The sequence below is a fragment of the Mirounga leonina genome, unplaced genomic scaffold (genome assembly GCF_011800145.1).
Source record: "Mirounga leonina isolate KUSES-001 unplaced genomic scaffold, KU_Mleo_1.0 Mir_127, whole genome shotgun sequence".
NCBI lineage: Eukaryota > Metazoa > Chordata > Mammalia > Carnivora > Phocidae > Mirounga > Mirounga leonina.
Window position 1 is genome coordinate 765,124 of NW_023270316.1, and position 23,509 is coordinate 788,632.

A 23,509-nucleotide genomic window follows, 5' to 3' on the forward strand; every position below is an offset into this window, starting at 1 on the left:
CTCCGGTATTTACAGGGTCCTGTCACAGCAGCGACACCCACAGTGGCCAAAGGTGAAAGCAACTTAAGCGTCCATGGAAGGACGATGGATGGTCAGACAAAATGTGGTCTGTGTGTACCCTGGAGTATCACTCAGCCCTAAAAAGGAAGGAGGCACGACGCGGGGTGAGGCAGATGGGCCTTGCAAACAGAATGTCGTCGAGAGGAAGAAGTCTGACACAAAAAGCCACACACGGTGTGTGGTTCCCACTATGTTAATAACGGGAACAGAGAATCCAGAGACAGCAGGTTGGTGGGTGCCTAGGTCTGGGCGAACGGAATGGGAGGGAGGGCGTGCTCAACGGGCGCAGGGCTCTGTCTGGGATGAACTAGATGGAGATGTCACCCAACTGCACAGGTTAAAGTGGTAAATTGTAGGTACGCTCCACCTATAATTGCGTTATTTGTATTTATATTGTAGGTATATTTTTAAAAGGCACAGTATGGTAAGCCTCAAACATCTTCTGCTAGAAAACAAAAAAGTACTAAAAAACCCACAAGGGCCTGTAGAAGGACAAAGGGCCTGTAAGGCGCTCCAGCAGCCAGATGCGGGACAGTGTGAACATGGAGACAAGTAACCAAGAGTCCGTGAGTTCGTACAGATAAAGATAGAAAGAGCCACTGTTCGTCAACAGGACTCAGGAGTCACCCCGCAGGAGAGTCTGATGGGGAAGAAGAGGAGTATCTCCCCACAGGTTACTTCAAAATCACAAAAGGAAAAATACTAACCACAGTCGAGAAACCAGCTAACACCTTAACCCAATGACGACATGGGCCACCACCAACAGACGGGGGCCAACGGACAGCACGGGCCTCCTGACGCAGCGCTGAGCAAACCCGTGCGTGATTCTGGCTGGACAAGCATGGCCTGAATCGAGTCACACACGCCCAACGGAGATAATTCATGAAAACACGTGAGCCTCAAGAAAGGAGGAGGGTGGTGTAGCTGTGACGGAGAAAGGAGACCACGGCTAAGTGCAGTGTGGGGCCTGGGCTGGGCCTGGACAAAACTGGAGAGGGCTCCGCACGGGATAGTCACTGCAGCAGCGTCAGGGGTCTGACTCAACGACGTGCTCGGGGAAGCACCCACTGAGGTAGTAAGGGGTAGGGGGTCTCTCTCACGTGGCAGGGACACCCCACCCATCCACGCAGAGGGAAGGATCACCACCAGCAGCAGGGCTGGAGACACAGGCAACAGCTTCTGGGGACACTCTGAGCGGTTCTCACGAAGTCCCTGTGAGTCTCAACTACCTCTGAGTAAGAAGTGAACAAACCGGCAGCACCCCAGCAGGCACAGGTGTGGCTGAGCGCGGTGAGGAGGTGAGGAAGGGTTTCTGCAGGAGACTCCATCTCGGACAGTGACACCCCGCGGCCGTGGAGAACGTGGGAACGGGGGCGGGGGGTGCGTGGAGCCCACAGGCAGCTTGGGATGGAGTCTCTGCATCTAGCAGCTGCACTCCCCACGGGGTGGGGACTCAGGCAGGGGGGTGGGGGACGACAGCAATCTGGGGTGCTGAGCCTGGGACGTCCGTGTGCACTCAGGCCCAGGGACTCACAGGCTGGAGTCTCAGTGCCTGTGTGGGCTGAGGAGGGAGCTGAAGGGCTCTGGGAATGTCAGTGTCCAAAGCAGAGGCAGAGGCAAAACGGAGACAGTGTGTAGAAGGGTACATCAACGGTACTTCAACAATAAATTAAAAACAAACAAGCAGTAAGAATAAAACCACAAAGGCAACCAGTGGGGCCAGAAACAAGAAAATCCTGAAAGACCTGGTCTTGGAAATGGAACAAGCAGCCTCCAGAGGCACTGTTTCCAACCTGGGCTCCCTGTTCCTGCAACTCCATGCCTTCCTGGGCCCTTTCTAGAAGGTCCTCGTCCCTGCTGCTTCTACTTCCCCGAGCCACACCAGAAGCAAGCTCTCTTCCACGTCACCTGGTGTTATGATTGACGGTGCTGGGGCTGGTTTTAAGTTCCCGAGCCCAGGACCCTCCCTCCTCTCTGCAAATCCCCAGCAGGCCCGAAGCTGTGGCCGACCTACGAAGCCCTGAGCAGCGGCGCCCGTGAGACCCGGAGTGTCCACACTGGGACTGAATGACAACCAGCAAGCAGCGCCTCCCAGCACCTGGGCCGCTGCCTTCTCGACGGTCAGCCAGGGGCCTGGCGGGGGGAGGGGGGGTGTCAGAAGGAGCCGGACAGGGTCACAGGCAGTCACTGAGCAACGCTGCTTTCCAGAGACTACAAGGACACTGGGTCCGTGATAGTGGGATTTAAAACCCTCTCATTAAATATCTCGTGACAGATAACGCATCTGTGCACGGAAGGCGTGTAAGAAGCCTACGGCACTTTGGCAGCGCTGACACAAGAAACGCGAAGGACAAATGCTCTTTCAAACACTCACTTCTGGAGTTAGATGCACTTCCATAGGCGTGTATGTGGGCCAGTAGCCCATCGTAAGTATGTTCACTGTTAGATCTATAGAGCCCGGGTCGCTCTGATTCTGCATATACTAAAAACAAACACAACAAGATAAAATAAGTACTGTAGAATACCATCCAAAACAACTAGCTCATAAAAAGGTAAGTGGTGTTAATTTTCAAAATACGGTTCAACATGTGTTTGTATTTAGTCCCGAGAACACATTCCACTGAAGACACATGACACGGTCCAAAGCCACTTGGGGTATTTCTCCTTCTTCTTTGGTTGTTACCAACACAGGATACTATTACACTTATTAAATTGGATTTCTGTTATGCATTTTTAGGGATTATTTTTTTTTTCATTTTGAATTTAAGTTACTCAAATGTGTGAGGAGTGTCACTTTTAAGGCCGAGGGCTTGACATAACGTAAAGTGGGATCGCTTACATACAGCTGTTCTACTTGAACAAAAACACAGCTTGCCTGCTTGAACTGGACCATGATGTCCTTGGAGAGCTCCATGTCCTTGAACATGCCTTCCAGCTTGCTGGTGAAAGCGGCGCCACACTCTGAGACACAAGCAGAGGGCGTGAACACCACTGGGGACAAGGCCCAGCACAGAGGAGGGACACACCCCGGGGCCCACACACTTACCATGCTTTAGTTTTGACAACATCGATTTCTCAGCATCTACTGAGGCGCTTTTCCCAACCAGGAGTCTTTTGGCCAAATCTTTTTTATAAAATGCTTCAAAGACATCTTTCCCTATTTATAACCAAATGAGAACGACACGAGACATCTGACAGTTAATACGGAAATCTTCCCTCCGACTGTGGACAGTCTAAGTGTCCGTTCTGCGGCATGCTGCCCTAGCACGCAAGCCTCCTGGGACGCCACCACAAAAGAACACTTGCAATGCAATAGGCGGCGGCCATCCCTCTACCTCCTGTGCTACCACGAAGGGGAAAGGTCTCAGTCAAGCTTCCTCAAGAAAAGACAGGGCCCAGGGCGCCTGGGTGGCTCAGTCGATTGGGCGACTGCCTTCGGCTCAGGTCATGATCCTGGAGTCCCGGGATCGAGTCCCGCATCGGGCTCCCTGCTCGGCAGAGAGTCTGCTTCTCCCTCTGACCCTCCCCCTTCTCGTGCTCTATCTCATTCTCTCTCTCAAATACATAAAATCAAAAAAAAAAAAAAAAAAAAAAAAAAAAAAGAAAAGACAAGACAGGGCCCAAATCCAGATTTCTGGACCGGGTAACCTTTTCTCCATGCTCAGTGTTAATAGGAACAGCGTAGAGGGTATCTCACCGTGAATGAACCTGAATATTATCATGACCTTGTCAAGAATCCTCTCCAGCTCTTCGTCTGTTGCTTCTTTATTACCCGCTCTCAACTTTGAATCAACGTGCTTTGCTGTGAGATTAAGAGTTTAAATTATTTGAAGAATAAGTATTTGTTATATGATACATTTTCTAAACAGAAAAAAGAACATCTCTAATTCCTACAAGCAAAAAGCAGATGGCAACCCCCTGGAACCTTTCCAAAATGACATTATATGACAAAAGGCAGATAATTTGATTTTCTAAGATATTTTCAAGTTATGTGAGAATAAATACTTGAATCACACGCCTGGGTTTCACAACGCATTACTGCTCCACTGGAACAGCCCGTCTTTGACACGTGGCATCCCTGAACCCAGGGGAGAGCAGGCCACTCGGCCTTCTTGTTGCTGAGACCACACGGATCAACCGTGCGGTTTGGCCAAGAGTTAAATATCCATCTTTGGAGAAACCATAGTCCATAAAGTGGTACGAAGGCCAAACGAAACTGCCTTGTATATTTCTTTTATTGCTGCCTTTTAAGATTTTATTTTTTTAGAGCACTCTACGTTCAATGTGGGGCTCGAACCCACAACCCTGAGATGCAGAGTTGCATGCTCCATCGCCTGAGCCAGCCAGGGGCCCCTCTTGTTGCTGCTTTTATTAATTTCTTCCTTCACGATTTTTTATTATGAAATACTCTGAACATACACAAAAGTAGAGAACTGCATGATGAACCCCACATTCCCATCACATATCCTCCACAATAATCAATAAGCCCAATGTTGAATCACTGTATTTACTATTTCTTTCTTTGCCCTTTGCCTAAAAACCTTCACTGATTAGTGAGAGGCTATGAATCCTGAAATATGTTTTGGTATTACTACAACATAATTGGATAAAGTGATCATTTAAAAACGGTTTCATCTTAAACCATGTTCTTTTTTTTTTTGTTATTTTAGTTTTTTTTATTATGTTAATCACCATCCATTACATCATTAGTTTTTGACGTAGTGTTCCACGACTCACTGTTTGCGTATAACACCCAGTGCTCCATGCAGAACGTGCCCTCTTTAATACCCATCACCGGGCTAACCCATCCTCCCCCCTCCCCTCTAGAACCCTCAGTTTGTTTCTCAGAATCCATAGTCTCTCATGGTTCGTCTCCCCCTCCAATTCCCTCCCCTTCATTTTTCCCTTCCTACTATTTTTTTTTTTTTAACATATATTATTTGTTTCAGAGGTACAGGTCTGTGATTCAACAGTCTTACACAATTCACAGCGCTAACCATGTTATCTTTTAAGACCTCATCCAAAAAAAAGAAAAAAGAAAAAAAGACCTCATCCAATTTTATCTTATTTTAGTACTGATGAGAGGATGCAAAGGTAGGGACTGAGTAATATCTTCCTGCTAAATGTACTCTAGAGATCAATCAAGTCATCCTCATAACCCAGAGACATTCGTGTGGAACAAATCCTCTTCATCCAGTTTCTGAGCACAAATTACTTGCAATCAAGACAGAACCAGGGCTCATTTCTATCAAATACAGCTCTGGAGCTGCCAGTGTAGGAAATGCACACGAGAATAAATTTTTGTCTCTTCCTTCTGTGACGTCAAGCTTCATCTTCACAAAATTACTACTATGTTCAGCATTGCAGAAATGCCATGTGCTTATATATGTACATAACATACACACACATTTCTGAAAAAAAGTGCGTCCTAATAAGGTGTAATACAAATCCTTCCTCACCCTCCCCAAGAGGAGCTTAAACATTTTGGGAAAAAACGTTTGCTTGAGCTCTGCCTTATTTTCCTATATTAAAAAACTGTATGGAAGTCTGTTTTCCTACCTATCAGCTCCGCGGGCTTATTTGGCCTCTTGTTGATAAACGTTTCGAAGGACTCCTTCATCAAGTTGATGAACTTCTCATTTCTCTGGAAGCACACGTCTATCACATGGTCCACCCGATCCTTAAAATCCAGCAGATCCTGTACCATGTCTTTGTCTTTTTCGGGATTGATCACAATTGTTGTCCCAAAAGTCTACAAGAACACACACACACACCCCAACTCATCCACAGGCAATGGTACCACACATTTTTCTCCTGCTCTCAACCAATCATAATACTTTTATATAAATTAATTACTGTTGGTGTTAAATACTAAATAATTTCAAGTTTCAGATTCGGCCCACATTCAAAAAATTAAGTGAATATACAATTAATGCTTCAGTGTTACAATTCTGCTTCTGGAAGAATTTATAAATCAGTGTCCACGGTTTTAAAAAAACCTTTTACATATGAATTCCTAAACAGAAGTTCCCATTAACCCAATACACCCACTTGGGCTTCTTGACTATAGGGTTCTTTCTCCCCCACTGCTAACCAGCAACAGCTCAGTTTTTAGCCTGTATTTTTAAATCAAACACGCCCTATTCAACATCACGAAAAGTCTGTACATGGCAGTAACGGCTTCTGAGGAAATGCGCTCCCAGGTGGTGTAACTCATGCTGAGTACAGCTCCTCTCTGACGTGTTTACAAAGAGAGAGACGGCAGGCCCCGAGTGCAGTCCCCGTGCTCAGCCCCACGCCAGCAGACCGGGACCTGCGGCCTGCCCCTCCAAGGAATGGAGTCCTGGAGCGATCAGCAGGCTTGCCAGCACGAGGGAGGACCTCTGCCAGACAGATCCCTGCCGTCCCCCGAGGAAGGTGACCTTGCCACACCAACTGCTCTTTACTACAAGAACTTCCTGTCCTGCCCGCTCCCGCCTGTGAAAGTCTCCCTTATCTCCTGGGGCTCCTTTCTATCTGCTGGATGGTGCGCTGCCCGGTTCATGAGTCACCAAGTACAGCCAGTAAGATCTTCAAAATGTACTCAGTCGAATTTGGTCTTTTGATAGAAATAATATATAGGTTTTTGGAAAACCGACCTCAGTAGCATATACATGCAGACTCAGGTGTCACGCACGTAAGTGGAGGGACACTGTATGACCAGCAGGGCTGGGACCTTCTGCTCTGTGTTTCTGCACTGACGGCAAGTAACACACACAGCGCCAAGGGTCATCTTCCCTGTGACAGCCACACACCTGTGTTGTGTCTCGGTGTGACTGCGTATCCCTGATGGACACTCACTTTTACTACACTTTTACTACCCGGACTGAAACTCCCGAGGGAACCTCCCATGTTCGCTGCATGTCCCTGCTCCCTGGAGGGCTACTCGTCAGCAACACCGCACTCCCCATCAGACTTTCCGTAACATGAAGCTCTGTCGCTGACCCAGAGCGAGCCCGCTATGACTTTTACCTCCGATGCTGCTGTATACGTCTCGGGGGTGTGGTGACGTGTGCATGAGCGTTCCACGTGTACACGGATATGCACTCTTAGGACTGACTGTTCCGTAAGGCAGCATGCAAGCTTCCCATTACCCCTTCTATTTAATGGAATTTTTTCTGGTGATAATTACAGATTCACATGCAGTAGAGAGTGAAGAGATCCTTACACACTTTGCCTAGCTCCCCCCGATGCTAACATTTGGCAAAACGATAGAGCAGCATCACTGTTGGGGTACGAGCACTGATACCCTACACCCACCTTCTCCAGACTGCCCCAGTTTCACCTGTTTCTCCCTCCCGCCCCCCGGTGTGCACTGTTCTCTGGACTTATCGCTGGGGGCAGCCTTGTGCACCCATCACCGTGGTCGGGCATGCGCACTCCAGCCCAAGAGCCCTCCTGCTGCCTTCCCATAACCACAGGCCACCGTGCCAAGAAACATCGAAGTATCGTGAAAGTAAGAGTCCTGGGTGGCTAGAAAAGGAAGCAGCATACGTAGTACACGGATGTTCCAAAATGTGTAATAATTCTCATGAGCAAAGGCACGGATGTTTAAAAAGCAGATTCACAAAATGGCAACTCTGAAAATCGTGGTTGGAACTGGAACTGGAGCCCAGGCAGCTGATGAATGGCAGACTTTCATCACACCTGGTTGTAGGCGGTGCTCGCACTGTTGGTGTTATCTTTAAAAAAAAAGGTTTGCACCAGCGATCTGGAAGGAAATGCAAGACAGCTGTCCACCCAAGCACCTGCCACAAGAAAACCAGGGTGTCTCCAGACTGCCCAGCTCCTCTGCCAGGCACCGCACGCCCCACAAGGCATGGTCATCGCCCGCCGAGACGGCCCCACGCACCTTGATGTAGTCACTCCAGTGCTGCAGCAGGATCTGCTGCCCGCCCTTCACGCGGCTGAACAGCTGGTACATCTGAGTGAGGTCGGGCACTCTGTTCTCATCAAGCAGGTGGTCCAGCCCTGAGACCGCACAGCAAACGTAAGCACATCATGTTAGCGAGTCGGCGTGGTGTGCACCATGCAACCGCGCTAGTATGTAAGTCACAAGTGCAGGGACTGCTGCTTATTTCTATGTAGGCAAGTTGGTCTCCCGAATCTGAGAAGACCCTGTCAGGCAGGGTCATTTTCTGAGCAGGCGGGCAGGTGTGTTCCTTAATCCCTCGGGTCATGGAAGCCTTGGTCTCACTAACAGCGGCCTGGCCAGTGCTCCCCGATCGCCCCCGGGGCCTCACGGCCCCATGTTACCTCTGATCAAGTTTGTCGCTCAGCAGATCTGTCACAGGGGGAGTTACCAGGTCTCATCTTTCAGCTGATTATTTTTCTTTTAATTTCTAATTTATGTTTATAATTCTGGGTCTTCCCATGATTAAGCTTTAAGGTCTCTACTATCTTGAAATAGATCCTGTAGCTCCAACCTGACTTTTAAGTGGTAACATTAAATACCTGAGAGCTATAAAAAGTAATGCCAAGTACAAACGTGTTATAAGAGGTGAGACTGGGCTGACTCTAATGTCCAGGGAAGGAAGCACACCTTGAAGGGCAGGAATTAATGAGGAGAGCAGACTGAACAAATCAAACAGCAGGAGCATGGTGGCTGCTGGAGTCGCTCCTCCCCAGGGCTTGAAGAGCGACACGAGGGATGTAGCGCGGAAGAGAACACTGCTCAGTCAGCAATGTCACGTGCTCGCTCTTCCAGGAGACTCAGGATGGGAAAGTGCACTCTGGCTTACATCCCCAGCCACCTGGTGGTTCAGCTGGCATTCAGCTGAGCGGAGGGCATGGGGAGGAAGCCCCGAGACAATCTAAGGGCCTGTCCAAGCAGCCTACACCCGTGGCGCTCTGCGTGGGCCAGCACCGGTGAGCACCGATCCAGCGAAGGAGGACAAGCGCCACACGAGGACCCAGCCGCAAGTTGTGGATGGGAGGGTCTCTCAGCAGCTTTGGTCACGAGCGCATTCCACGGGATTTCTACCAGAGGCTGTTCACTATTTCTCTGAACTCATTTTCCCCAAGGGCTAACATGTTTGTTATTCCTAATGATTTTTAATGATTGTCGTATTACAATAAAAAATGTCCTTTACGTTGTTATGTGCGATGTCTCACTTGCTTTCTTAATATATTAAAGACCGTCATTCGGTCCAACTGACACAAGTTAGGAAAACCTACCTTTGTGCAGAATTGCTGTTAAATGTTCTCCTAAGAGCTGCTTCTCCACACAAGCAATCAGCGGTTTCCTACATGAGACAAAGATGAAAAGTCAGAGATGAAGTAAAAGGAGAGACTCTGGTCAGCTGTGAAGAAGCGGAGTTGACAGTCACAGACATCACGTGGAGTCAATCAGAGACCAACGGACACCACAAGAGCCATTCCCTCTGACCACGAACAATCTCCCTGCCGTCCGAGCAGACGCCAAAGTCTTTAACTATCTACTGAATAACATAAAGGGACCGGGGGTCCAGGGAGAGGGGGACACCAGCACCCACCGCACCCCCAGCTTGGCCGGTGGTTTTCGAAAGAAGACTTTGCCCTTTGAGTGCAAGGCACCCTAGCCTCCCCATCTTCCATTGCTTGGCCTGCTCCGCTCCAGCCCCATCACCTTCCACTTGGACAGGCCTGTCCCCTCCCATGACCACTTGTCAAAAATCCTACTTATCAAGGCTCCGATGTGAGGCTCACACCACAGGAGTGTCACGCAGAACAGAACGTCTGAGAATCTGGAACGTCCGTAAATGTGGCTGCCACACTCACAGGGACATGTGGAACTACTCTTCCCGGGTGTACCATCCACAGTTCCTTTACTTTCAGTTGTTATTCAAAGGTCACAGCATGTACTTTAGTCTCAGGATTATTAATTTTGGGCATCTTCCTGAGCCTTTGCTTCATAAAGAACTTTTCAACAGAGTAGCTTAAACCTCACGGTGACTCTAGAGAGAGGCGCAGTAGATGTTGTCTCCAACCCCCAGCCCCTACTCCGCAAGAGGTCAGAGGTCAGAGACTGGGCGGACTGAGGAGCAGGGTGAGGGGCGAGGGGCAGGCCAGCACCTTCCCAGTCTGCCTCCAAGAGGGAGAGCAGGGCCATGGGATTTGGGGTGGAGGTCAAAGGTCAGAGGTGGACAGCAGGGCCAGCGGTGCACCTGCTCTTGCCCTGAACAGTGTCACCCCCGCGCATCAGCGGCCAACGGGTGGTCTCTACCCGTAGACTACGACGAATACAGCTGCTATGAAAATCTGCATACAAGTTCAGTGTGAACGTACGTTTTTATGTACATATTTAGTAGGAGAACTAGTGCATCGGGAAACCCTGTAACTCCGGACAGCACTCTGAGGAGCTACCGAGCTGTCTCCCCAGCAGCTGCCCGGTTTACGTTCCTGTCGGCGGGGCACGAGGGTTCCACTCATCTGGTGGGTGTGAAGTGGGACTGGGCGTCTGGTTTTGAGCTGCACTTCCCTGATGACTAACGATGCTGAGCAACTCTTCCTGTGTTCACAGAATCCCTGCTTCTAGGCAGCCTATGGCCTAGACCGCGGTTCTAGAAGCCCGACCATGGTCTTCATCCCAACAGTCCGTGTGACGCCTACCGTACCGCAGGTGCCGGGACAGGCCCCGGGCTAAGGGCAGACACCACAGACCCCTTGTGACCAGAGGGACAGTCCTGCGGAACTCCCTGCCTGAGCACCCAGGTGCCCAAAGACTGACCTCCTAGTCCACGGTGACAACTCACTGATTCTGCAGTATGAGAATTCCTGCCAACCAACGGGAGAGCGGGTCCTTCCCGCACTGAGGGGCACACAGCAGCCGTCCCTGGGGCGAGGCCTGCTAAGCGACCGACCTAGCCACGCTGTCCAGCGTGAGGTGGGTCACATGCTGCAGCCGGAGACAACGCCCTGGGGCTCTCAAGCATGCTCTTCATCTGCATGGGCTCCGTCCTTGGTGCTCGGACAGAGGGCAGGTGGGGCTGGAAGGGGCACCCTGAGCCCAGCCCTAAGGCTGTTGTGGCTGCTTATTTGTCCTCAGTCTCCCTCTTCCTGACAACAACTTTTTATTTTGTGGTGGCAGAAGCCACCTCAGTCAGTGTTCCTTCGACCCACCTGTGCCTAAGCCTGGGGGTGAACCACCTAGTACTCCTTTACTTAAATCATTTACAAATACTCTTCTAAGCGATGCAGTTTTTAAAACTGGGAGGGAGGGGTTTAAAGTAGAGCCTACATACAAGAGTGCATTAGCATATACAAAAGGGAAGGGGAGCACCGTGCCCAGTGCCTCTGGGTCATAACGGAGAAGTTCCCAGCAGCGCCGGTACCCCACCCTTCCTCCCACCCGAGCCCGTGAGGGCAGCTCCCTTGCTCTGCTACAGGATCTACCATATACAGAGCTCCCTAATCAGTACACCGGCTAGCTCGGCCTGTTCTTGAACTTCGTGCTACACGGAAAATATCACTAAAAAAAAAAAAAAAAAAATGTAGCAGATACTCAACCAATGCTTTTATCCATCCTTGACTTGACCCACTGGCGTGATCTGATACCATTTGTCATTTCCTCTCCTACTCCTTGTACCTCCCTGCTGCCGGCCTCCAGCCCCTGTGGCCCCTCACACTCCCCAGCTGGAGCTCTGCGTCCCCACAGCACCCCGAACAAGGCCATCCTGGCTTCGGCATGACTGTCACTCTCCGCAGATCCTGGGCTCCCCCACGGGCCCCTCAAATATCTAAAGGCATCTTTCCTCTCCTGACCCTCTATTCTCAAAGTGCCTTAACTCTGCCCCTTTCTTTCATCCTGCCGGCTCCTGGTGAGTCACAAGTTTTGCACGTTTTATCCTTCAGTCTCTTTTCTATCCCCTTTCTGTTCTTACCTCTTCTCACTTGAATAAAGGTTATGTGCACAGCGAGAGGCAGACATTCACACAACTTTTCCCCTTTTTATTCCCTAGCTACTTTTCAACCTCAGGTAGAGAAAAAAAAATTGGATGAAAAGAGAAAATAATATGACTTAGTACCATAAGAATTATAGCTATCTTACATGTCTAACAAAAAGTTTATAATCCGGGGCGCCTGGGTGGCTCAGTCGTTAAGCATCTGCCTTCGGCTCAGGTCGTGATCCCAGGGTCCTGGGATCGAGCCCTGCATCGGGCTCCCTGCTCGGCCGGGAGCCTGCTTCTCCCTCTCCCACTCCCCCTGCTTGTGTTCCCTCTCTAGCTGTCTCTCTCTCTCTGTCAAATAAATAAAATAAAATCTTTAAAAAAAAAAAAAAGTTTATAATCCAAATTTTCCAATATTCAAGGACACCCCATGGATTTAATAGAATCCCTGTCTCTAAACTCAAAGATGCCAAGCCCCTTGGCCTGAGGTGCTCTGTTTGGGCGCTATCTCATGACACAGCCCTTGTCACTCACAAGTACTGAATGATCACAAATAATACAAGCAACAAAAATACTCTCAGGTAGTACTGAATGCCAGCCAGGAAAAGGGTTCACTGTGCTCAAATTGCAAGAACCAAGTAAATGAATAGTACTTACTGTGTGCTGTGGTCTAAATACGTGATGACTCGGTCTCCTTCTTCCTCTAAACGCTTACTTACATGGTTAAGATATTCTGGAACCTTCCAAACACAACATTTAAACATGTCAGTAACAAAGATTCTTTTTTCTTTTTTTTTAGGTAACAAAGATTCTTGGTGTTACACAAGAAACTGAAACACTGTTGTCCTTACAAAAATTTAAAAACGGAAAGCAGAATATATATTCAAGCCAAATATTAACACAGATGAGTGGGGGGAGTGAAAGTGGCCAAGTGGGAAGCGTAATGGGGGATAGGCGGGATATGTAGAAGAAACTTCCCTTAAACTCGATTCTGGAGAGTAAACTGGAAGTCTAGGAGGGACGGCACAGCACGTCACTGCTGTGCCCTGCTCATCATGAAGCTCAGGGACAACACCACGGGTCCCTCCTATCACTGAGGCCCTGTGGGCAGGTGAGCAGCAGCTGGGTCAGAGGGTGCAGGCCTAACGCACCCCCTGGCCCACAGACAGCAGGGTCAGCAAAAGCTAATCAGAAGACTGCGTGTTCATTCGAGGACGCCAAACAGCCCGGTTGCAGAAGATCTAAAAGTGCACTTCATGTTTCCAGGGGTAAAGGGCATTCCTGCTGTCACCTGACGGCACAGGAAAGGCCCCATGACATGGGTCTTTGGCGTTCTGACCTCGTGGTGGGGCAGGGCTGGGTATGGGGCCTGAAACTCCCTCTCCAAAACCAGGATGAAGAACCAACAGTCGGGCCATCCTGTGCAATGATGAGTGACATTTGGGGGAGGGTCCAGGGGAGCTTCCTTTCCCTGCTCTCATACTTTTGAAACTGGTTACCAAGATTTTGGGTTCACATTACTATTTCATGTTTTTTCCTGTGGTTTTCTGGAATAACTTTTTTCAATGTCTCACACAAAGGGAAGATTTGGGGTGTGTTTGACTTATCTTTCTTCTTTCAGATTTACTTTTTATCCTCTTGCTTCAACTTGAGTTACTTTATTACACATTTCAGAAGCTACCTTACTGGCTTTTTTACTTAGGGTGGGGGCAGGGAAACAGAAATAAAAAAGTTTCTAAGTTAAAAGAAATTAAATCTTTACTGTAATAAGAATGCAGCTCATTACTGAGAATTTCAGCTAGACTGTGTCTTTCAGAAGACTTCTAATAAAATGTTTAAGTGGAAACACAACTTTCTAGAAATTACACTTAAGATGCACATCTACAAAAAGAAAAAAGTTAATTCTTTGTCTCACCTCTCTTTCTTGCATTAATCTCTGGCCTTCTGCAGCATATAAACAATTAGTTTCTTCCAAAAATTTCAGTTCAAATGAATCTTTATACACCTAAGAAATGAACAAAGTTACCGACCACTTACAGTAAAGAAACCTACCTTAGCAAGTGCTGATATACCCAAGACTTCCACGGAGCCCAGGCTGCCCAACGCGCTCTCTGCTCTGAGTGCCGCAGGTCCCCGTCCTTTCCCGGGAGGGCCGAGCACGTGTCGTAAGGGCTCTCTCCTTTGTGGTCTGCGCTGTACGGCTAGCCTGAGAGTCACTCCCCTCGCACATATTCCACACCACGTTTATGATTTCGTGTTTTGCACTGAAACCCTGCTTACATCCACTTGTTTCAGCGTAAGCAGCTGGGCAGGGAGGCCTTACCTGGAGGTCAGACAGCATACTCAGCAGGCTTCTCAATAAACTGCGATCCACTGCTTCGCCATTTCTCTCTCGTTCAATTAACAGCAGAATTCCATCAATACTTTTACTCTGAACCATTTTATCGCTGATGATATGGTTTCTAAAAAGTTCCAATCCCATATCCCTGTATAAACAGTAAAAACAAAACTATATTTCAGTTTCCCTTTTTAGAATTCTAGGTAAAGCTACAAGCGACACCGTGACTCTCATCCCAAAACTGTTCATCTGCTAACTCTCTAAATCCACGTGTCAAGTATGCCTTTGTTGTGTTTTCTGGTTTTGGCCAGTCTAGTGTGCTTTGTACTTGCTTCCTCAAGGCTGTTTCCTGGGGTGGGTTGGGCTTGTCACTGAAAAGTACATGGATCTTGCCAACACTGCGGCTCACATCCTTCTTCCTGGGGCGGGATTTAGGAATCTCCACCCACCCAGCCCCTCTGTCCCTCCCTTTTCCAGCTCCGGCCCCTCACCAGAGCATGTCATCCAACTCTTCCTCCCCTGGCACTGGGGCCTCTCCTCTATCCGGTCCTCTCCATTGGTGAATGGAGCGTACAATGTGACTCTATAAGTCTATCATCCTCCCTCGGCGTGTCGCCTGGGGAACTCCAGCTCGGTCACTGTGCACAGAAACCCTGGGGTACCAGGCTCTGTGCAAACACCTCCACGGGTCCCTTACGTGCCAAGCACTGAGTAGCCAGACAAAACCGAGCTCCCGGACCTGGCCAGGTCTCCTCAGCGGGCGGCTGAGGCGGTGGTGGTGAGCCATGCCTGGGGCGGCCAACAGTGTGCAGGGGGCGCGGGTTCTGGAGAGCCCCATCTGGGGTGAACCCTCTCCCACAGCACACACCACAGGAGGCCTTTCCTGTTCCCTGGAGGAGCTGCAGGCCTGCGTGTTCTGCGCTCGTCCAAGACACAGCAGTCGGGCGCAGGGGTCAGCGGTGCAGCTCAAGCCGGCCACCTGGGTCGGAGTACTGGCCCCACCCCTGGCTCGCAGTGCCTCTGGGTCCCTGCCTGTCCTTCCTTAACCGTAAATGGGATCACACATTCGGTCTCTTCCGCCTGTAAAGCCCTTCCACACTGGGCCGGGCAGGCGGCCCGTGTGGGGCTTATGAAGTGCTCACTGTCTGCTCTCATCCACCTGCTCCTCTACCGCGAGCCGCTGCTTTCTAAAATCTCAATCCCGTCGCTCCCCACCATCAGCAATCAGGATGTCCTGTAGGCCGCATGTCCCTGCCTCCCCAACAAACAGCTCACCCTGGGCAGCTCCCGTTTCCACAGAGGCTTCCTTTTCTCTATTACCACCTCTTTCTGCCTCACCTACCTCAGCACTCCTGCTCATTCTGCAAAGCTCAGGCCTAGGATGAGGCTCGCCCTCCCGCCGTGTCCTGCCTGGGGCATTTCTCGTGCACCTGCAGTGAGTCTGGCTCTACCAGACGTAGCTTTCCCACCTGCTGCCGTGGCCGGAGGCCAGTCTCATCGATGCTGTGATGTTTATAGGTTCTGACATGGTTACGCTATGAACCATGTTTATGAACTAACAGTTCAGACTAGGCAGCCCAACAACCTGGGAACAGCAAATTATGGGAACCCTCTGCCTCAGTTTCTCCGTCTATAAAACGGAGAAAACGGTAACCCCTCTAGAGCCATACTGCAGACTCGGTAGGCTGGCAGGTGCCGGACCTCTTAGAACAGAGCCTGGCACAGACTAGCAGCCATGCCATTCACGTCGTCCTCAGTACAGCACCCTTATCATTTCTCTGGACAAAGGCCACCCTCTCTGTGCGGGGCCAGCAGACTGCAGACGCATGTGGGTGTCTAGCACAATGGGAACGGGAGCAGCGGCTGGAGAGGGAAGAGGAGCAAAGGGGGACCGAGGAAGGGGAGACTTTCAAGGAGTGTCCAGAGCTGCACAGATGTCAGGTAATAGAAAATAAAAAGTATCCACAGGATCTGGGAACCAGGGGTCACCAACACCTCAGGAAGAGCAGTTCTAGCCTCAGGTCAGAAGGAACCGATGCTAAGGTAACTGCAAAAGCAAGCCGCTTTTTAAAGAACCTGGGTTTAAAGGGAATGGGAGAAGAGCCCAGGAAGAGCCCGCGGACGACACAAGGGACAAGTCTGATCAGGACAGGCAGGGCTTTGTGGAGGCAGCAATGGGTGCTTAGGGGACGGACAGCGTGGTGAAGGGCGTTGTACAGGGTGTGGAAGTGGGTGACAGAGGGGGGAGCTCCTAATTCACCCCGTCCCCGAAAGATGCCACATGGTAAACGGGCAGATTGAAAGGTCTCTGTGCATGTGGTTGGTCAGCGGGATGGGGAGGCGCTGGGGGGCTTCAGGAGCCCGGGTCATGACCTCACCAGCCCCAGTCCTCCTCAGACCTTCACCAGACCACTGGCTGGACCAGCTGCTGGACGGTCCCGGAGGGCCTCAGCCTCTCCCTCCCCCCCGTTGGCTCCGGACGGTCCTGACGCGCAGAGCCCAGTAACAGAAACGGGCCTCCCCACAGAGCTGCCTCGCTGGCCTGCCACCCCCATGGTGACACTCAAGCTGGGCAGTGTGCCAGAAGGGGCTCCCCCGGGTGCAGCCCGCCCCGGCTCTGACCCCAGGACTAAGGTCCAGCTGGGTCTGGATGTGTGCACTCGAGATCCTGGCTGACATAAAGGACCAAATGGCAGCAGCAGACACAGCTCACTGACTCACTCACCAGAGAGAAGGAAGCATGGAATTCTGAAGGACGTAAGTGCGATCCAAAAACAGGAAAATACTTCTGATCATGATCTGGCAATTAGAAAAGCATTTATTTACATAACTTGCTAACTAAATATCCAAGATTAGGCTTTCTGAACCACAACTATGGTAAATGTCTCATCTAACAATAATTGTTTCTTGATGTTCCCCAAGACCCTCATGATTTTCACCTCTTTTATCCAGAAAATCTGACTATAAGGATTTTAAAGCATTTAACCTACAGGATACCTTTGATATCTGGTCATCTCTTGACTAATGTGGTAAATCTCATGGGCCTAAAGAGACACTTTAAGCTTTTTAAATAGTTAGTCCTTATTATGTTGGCACAAGGCTGTTGGCCACGTGGTTGACTCTCCTTTGCAAGCAGAGCATGGAGGGCACAGAATCATCAGCCACCCTGTGATCCTCTTATTACGGAAGCTACCGGACTCGTGAGCAAAGCCTTCCTGGCAGACGTTCATCTATTCTGACCATCTACCAGGTGCCTGGGCCGGAAAAGAGGCGCATTCATTGTCCCCTGTTTACCTCATTTAGGAAACAAAAGAATTCAACCTACTTAGCAAAGCTACTGATACCATGATTTCACTTACAACCAGGCCACATGAAAAACTCACATACATAAAAGATTAATTAGAATCAACACACGTACAAAGTCTAAGACTCTGTCCAGTTACAGTAAAAACCTAGAAGTTAGACTCGATTGTGAGGCACAAACTGGGATCAAGGAAAACTTGAGAGACCCATTCAGGGATCACGAGATGTCGGGTTGGTGTGAAGATCAAGTCAGCAGCCACTCCAGTCCAGAACAGCAGCATGCACACCCTGCTTTGCTCTGCTGTTCAGCTACGTTGAGCTGGATGGAAGCATTTGACCCTAAACAAAACTTCCCTATCTCAGCCCACGGTCTGGCCCACACCATCTTTAGGTGGGTAAGGGAAGGTGGATGAGGCCATGCTCTGATTAAAAAGAAAAAAAGACAGCTGTATTAAAAGGGGCACATCCTCCCCGCTATGCCATCTCCCGTCTGTCTGGCTCCACCAGAGGTGAACAGGACCAAGAGGGAGTGTGCAGGGGAGACCAGACAGCAGAGCAGTGGTGATGAAGGTGCCGGGACAGCACATGTACTTAAAAACAAGGGTTAACAGAAAGTCAGTACGCTTACCATTTGTCTGCAATGATCTTGCCAGCATGTGTTAATCTTCTTTAAAAATAAAACACTATCTAGTGAGTCTGTGCAGATCTGCTAAGGAAAACATGACGAATGCCGGCCAGTTTAGTCACTGCAGTTCTAACTTCTTCACTGCCACCCTTGACACACAACACTGCCCACCACTCGGTTGTCACAGGACCAGAGACGTGGATTTTCTCCATCACTGCATCTCACCCTGCATTCATGATAAACGCAGCTGCACGCCCCTGCCCTTCCCAAGTCCCTTGAGGAGCCCTGCTGGCTGAACTAAGGCCCAGGTCACAGGCTTCTGGGCGGCTGGACCTGGGGTCCTCTCCCAGAGGACAGAGGGGCCGATCGTGAGCCAGGCTGTCCCAGTGGTGGGGAAGCAGGCCGACTGTTCATAGCACCAGGGGACGGGCAGCTACAGGGAGGTGGCTGAAGTCTAACTTTAACTTACAGCCTCAGTGAGAACTGACGTGAAATCCCATTCATGCACCAAATTAGGAACGCTCTCAGCTTGATAATTAGAATATGTTTTTTAAGAAAGGCTCAAAATATTGCTTATAGGAAAAAGAAACCCCATTATGGGCTCTCAGAGCAAACCACGGCCAAATGCCTAGAGCATGGCCATCACAGGTTTGTGCAAAGTCATGGTCCTAAATGTTTGCCTGCTGCCTCGTGGCTTACGAAGCACCTTTCACACGTGTGCTCAATCAGTCTCCCCAGCTGCGTGCGGACGGCGCTCCATCTGTGCAGATCAATAAAGCAGCTGCTCAGGTGGAAGGACCTGCGTCTCCTAGGCTTCTGTCCCTTTGGTCCTAGCTCTAGGACGCTGGGCCAGTGACAAGCTTCCCTTGGCCGCTTACCCAGAACGGGTGTGAGGTTAGATGTAAAATCCACAGCACATAGAGGAGAAAAAGCCCACGGCCAGCATGTGATGTGTCAAAGCAGACAGGCGGCGGAGTCTTCTGTTGGCGGGGAGGTGTGCGGAGGGTGGGACACAGCCAGCACTTACAGAAGGTCAAGAGAGCCACGAGGGACCGACGGGCACATCTGCATCTTGTCACACCAGTGAGGCGAGCTGACCACAAGCACAATGGTCCTGGCCAAACATCTTACTTCTTTTCTCTTGAGGCTTTGCTAAGAAATTAAAAATTGTAAATCCCAGCAAAGACCTACCAGTTCAATGGTTAACACGTTATTCTCCAAGAAGTATTTTACAATTGCTCCAATTTATGGTGGCCTATGGGATTACCACCTTATACAAATCGTCTGAAAAAAAAAGGACTGAGTCACAATCACATCTGGACAGGTGCCACTGCAGTGGGGACCCAGCAGCCCGGGCACCTGGTGCTGGGCACAAGCCACTCACTGTGTGGCCGATACCCTGGCCAGCCTCCACGGGCTGTCTGCACCAGCTGGGGGCCAAGGTGTCGGTGAGGGCGCCCAGGGCGAGACGCACACCAGCCGATCCGACCGCTGCGGACAGGCCAGGTGCTGAAACTGAGCAAGCGGCACCCTGCCTCGTGCAGGGTCTCCTTGGGAGGGACGGGCCCCACGTGCAGAGCTCACTAATGAGAGATGCTGCTCCTCAAACAGCTGGGTGGAGTAACTTCTGGCCACTCCCATAGAAAACAGCACAGAATGCTCAGCTGGGCCACACAAGGGGGCACGTGTGGAGCTCCAGCCCTCCATGAATCAAAACCTAGAGCCTCACATGAGCACCGCTGGGGGGGCACGCCACGCAGCCATGCTGCGAGCTGGTCCAAGGGCTTGCACTTCACAGGTTCCCCACACCGTCCACTCCCGTCTGGAGAAGGTTTAAGCAGCCTACTGAGAGGAGTCAGACAAGTCTTCAGATAGCAAACAAATACCCAGTGGCAACATGCTAATACAGCATGGAAAAAACTACATCTACCTGCGACTGCAAAGATTAAACAAAGAGAAGAAAGAAACCAGAAAGGGAGTGCTTACGCCGGAGGAGAAAAGTGACAGGTTCTATCTGTGCCACGTTTCCTAAAGCAGGCTGTCCTGCTCTGAGTGCACAGAGCACGGTGCAGCTGAGCTGGTCCCATGGCAGCACACAGAGCAGGAAGTCGGCCGTGGCTCCCCAGAGGCGCTTGTGAACTGAGCCTGGGCGCACGGCACGTCCCTCCTGCTGCATCATCTGACGCCTGGTTCAGGGCACGCGGCAGTGGCTGAGGTGCGTGGGGACGGCCCTGGCTTGGGGAAGAGGCCTATCACCGACAGCGGGTAACCTATTTTGAAAGGAGCAGGTGAGTGCAGAATTCATCACACACGTGAACCTCCTGGTCTCCCCAAGCACTCCTCCTGTTGGCCTCAACAGAGCATGAGGAGGGGGGCAGTCCTTCAAGCTTAGAAAGCAGCCCCACACGGAAGACAGGAACACCCCAGACACGAGAGAAATCCGAGTACGCTTACCCTGGACTATTCCCGCCCTGAGTGTCCAGGCACCTGCAGCAGCTCTGATGCTGGCCCCTCATCACCCACCCCTCCTGCAAGCACAACATCTCCCCTGCACGGATTGGCTGCCCTGTTCTCACCACGTAGTTTCAGAAATGCAGACTCTATGCTCCTGCCAGCCCCCCCACCTCGGGGTTGAAGCTCTGTCCTCCTGTTCGTTGCCAGGGCCTGGAACGCAGTGGACACTGGCCTCCCTTGCCACCGGTCTCATCCTGCTGGACTCTTGCACCCCCCCCCCCCGCAACCTGCGAGGGCTCAGAGACGCACACAGACTGAAGTCCAAAGCCTGCGGACTACATACACAGATTCAAATCCAAGCTGCAACCCAGAATTACAGCCTCAAACTCCAGCAGTTCTCCTGGGTTCCAGTCACGCCAAACTGCTCCAGGTCTTCACGAGCACCCCCTTCTGATGGCTCCCTCCCTCTGTGGCCAGCTACCCTCTACCCATCCTGTCTGATGTGACTCCGGCATCACCTCCACTGGGAAGCTCTGCTCCCGATTCTAACATTTGAGCATCTTAGAATTCCAGGTGCCTCCTGCTCATAAAGACGTATAACGTGGCCGAATGTTTTTGTCTTTTGTCTTCATTGAAATACACGGTAATTTTTATGGCCGTGGTCTGTCACGGTACCGAGGACACGCGGCCACCATCTTGTACCGTTTGGTGGTGGTCTGGACAGGGAGTGAGGACTTGCTGAATGAGTGACTTCATGGACGCATCCGTGTAGCCACAAGATAGGGTTAGCAGGCAGGAGGGTGAGTTTATCAAGGAATCAGGACGTGGTCTTGGTTAGTTTAGGGCTAGATGAGCAATAGCTGCGGCGGCTCTCCCTCACGCGTGCCCGTCTGGGAACGGGAACTTGGGGATCGGCTGGAGGCCTGCAGGAAGCCTGGGCCCTGGTAGTCTTCAGACGCCAGCACCCTGACCGTGGCTTCCCAGGCCCGTCGCCCAGCCCCCCGGACTGCCGAGCGGCGGCACTGAGGCGGGAGCATACATCTGGGACGTGGCACGCTGGCCGTCTTCCAAAGGCCCGGCAGTGTGGTCACCGGTGTCCCGAGGGGCAGAGCTGTGCTTACAGACGCCGAGACGAGACAACCAGAGGGGACCCTGCTCACCCACTTCTGCGGGGACCCCCTACCCTAAGCCACAGGGGCTTCACGGCCCCTGCGAATCCAGAGCTGAGACAGCGGGCGGCAGAGCCGTGGTGGCTGCCTTGAAGGCTTCGACAAGCTCTGAACGCTTCCGTTTCTCAAGGTGAGGCCATGGGACGGAAAAGCTCCTTCAGCTAGAAAAGAAGTCAGAAGTGAACAGGCTGCAACTACCTAACCCCACCAGAGAAGAGCAGTCACAAGCAGGTGCCTGCAACAGGAAGCCCACGCAGGAGACGCGTGGAAGGCTGTGATCATGGGAAGGCTGCAGACGTGGGCGGAGGCCAGACTGTAAAGGACTGTCGACAGGATCCAAGGAGCTCTGTTTCCCTGACAGACGCCGGCCCTCGAGGGGGTGCTGGCTAAACCGCCCCCACGTCCTAGCCTGTAACTCCCTCTCTCAACCTTGGGAGGGCTGGGAACACGAGGGTCACACCATACAGTTCTGTCTCAGCAGACCAGAGTGGGGCATTTTCCTCTGGTTCGGATGAAGCATATAACCATGCTGCCTAAGAAGAGGCCTTGCGGCGAGAAGCCAGGGGCGGCCTCAGGGGCCGAGAGCACCATCCTGCAACGGAGGGAGAAGACCTCTGCACCATGGTGGTGAGCCTGGAAGGCGGCTGCAGGCGAGACCCCAACTGGCTGGCCCCATGCTTTCAGCCAACCAGACGCTGAGCAGAGAACCCACTGAGCCCAGCCGTGGCTCCCTACACACGCGGTTGAGCCTACAAATGGGTGCTGGCTTATATCACCAAGTCAGTGGGTATTCGACACATCAGAGAAAACAGAGAGGGTTTTTTTTAACAAGATAAAAGGATGGCAGCATAAAATTAAGACATTTTCCAGAATTTTTCCTAAATATTTTAACCAGACCCAGTAAGTGGACACTCTATTGCTTTAATGAGTAATTTAAATGTAAAAATTCCACTGGAAAAAAAAATCTTGTATTAGATCACATGAAACAAAAGTTAGGTTTTGTTGTATAAATAAATGCGAATTTTGAAAGCTGTTGTTTTAATATTAAGGATACTCATTAGTTCTTTATCCTATTAATGTTCAGTCTCAAAGGACTTAGGTAATGAATAGAAACTCATGAGCCAAAAAAAAGGATATTCTCTAAACTGAAGGATCTGTGCTTGGACATGATCTTCACAGACTTGGCGTAGCTGTTTGTAGAGTGTTGGGGAAACTCTGTGAGAACAGAGATTTTCAACAGCCTAAAAACAAAAGGAACAAGTGAATTATTCACCATGAATAACAAATTAGGTCTTTAAAAAGCCCTGTGTGTACATACAGCTAAAATCACCACCATCACAGAGAGGCACCCCCACCCCCGCTTCATACCTACATAACCTACAAATACACAGTCAGGGTCCAGTGTAAGGTGATTACTGTCTGAACCCCGGGGTCCAGTCAGGGCTTGGTAGGAATGGTAACAACAGTGGATGTGGAACACGGATTTCACAGCATGCCCACGACAGCCACATGGCGTGGCTGCACGTCTGAGCATCCACAACGCAGCAACCTCTCAACCTGGCCACACACCACCATCACCTGGGGACTTCAAAACAAAGCTGGACGCTCCCACTCTCTCCTCTGAGGTGGAGGACGCAGGAAAGGTGTGTGATTC

At 50.8% G+C, this 23,509-nt stretch overlaps 1 protein-coding gene across 3 annotated transcripts in view; it reads right to left on the bottom strand.

Annotated features, from left to right (window-relative positions):
• The window catches only part of CUL4A (cullin 4A), a 44,654-nt gene that overhangs the window by 11,830 nt on the left and 9,315 nt on the right, over positions 1-23,509 (bottom strand). Inside the window, exons 3-15 of one of the 3 annotated variants that reach the window (XM_035003021.1) lie at positions 22,993-23,096; positions 18,236-18,305; positions 17,030-17,103; positions 14,290-14,452; positions 13,882-13,971; positions 12,624-12,706; positions 9,277-9,344; positions 7,952-8,070; positions 5,620-5,812; positions 3,758-3,862; positions 3,107-3,217; positions 2,936-3,021; positions 2,435-2,542 (exon numbers count right to left, since the gene is read on the bottom strand). In XM_035003021.1, coding sequence (XP_034858912.1) covers positions 2,435-2,542; positions 2,936-3,021; positions 3,107-3,217; positions 3,758-3,862; positions 5,620-5,812; positions 7,952-8,070; positions 9,277-9,344; positions 12,624-12,706; positions 13,882-13,971; positions 14,290-14,452; positions 17,030-17,103; positions 18,236-18,305; positions 22,993-23,096 — 1,374 coding nt within the window. Of the gene's footprint in view, positions 1-2,434; positions 2,543-2,935; positions 3,022-3,106; positions 3,218-3,757; positions 3,863-5,619; positions 5,813-7,951; positions 8,071-9,276; positions 9,345-12,623; positions 12,707-13,881; positions 13,972-14,289; positions 14,453-17,029; positions 17,104-18,235; positions 18,306-22,909; positions 22,929-22,992; positions 23,097-23,509 lie in introns of those variants that run through there. The other 2 variants (XM_035003022.1, XM_035003023.1) reach the window with 2 other exon arrangements.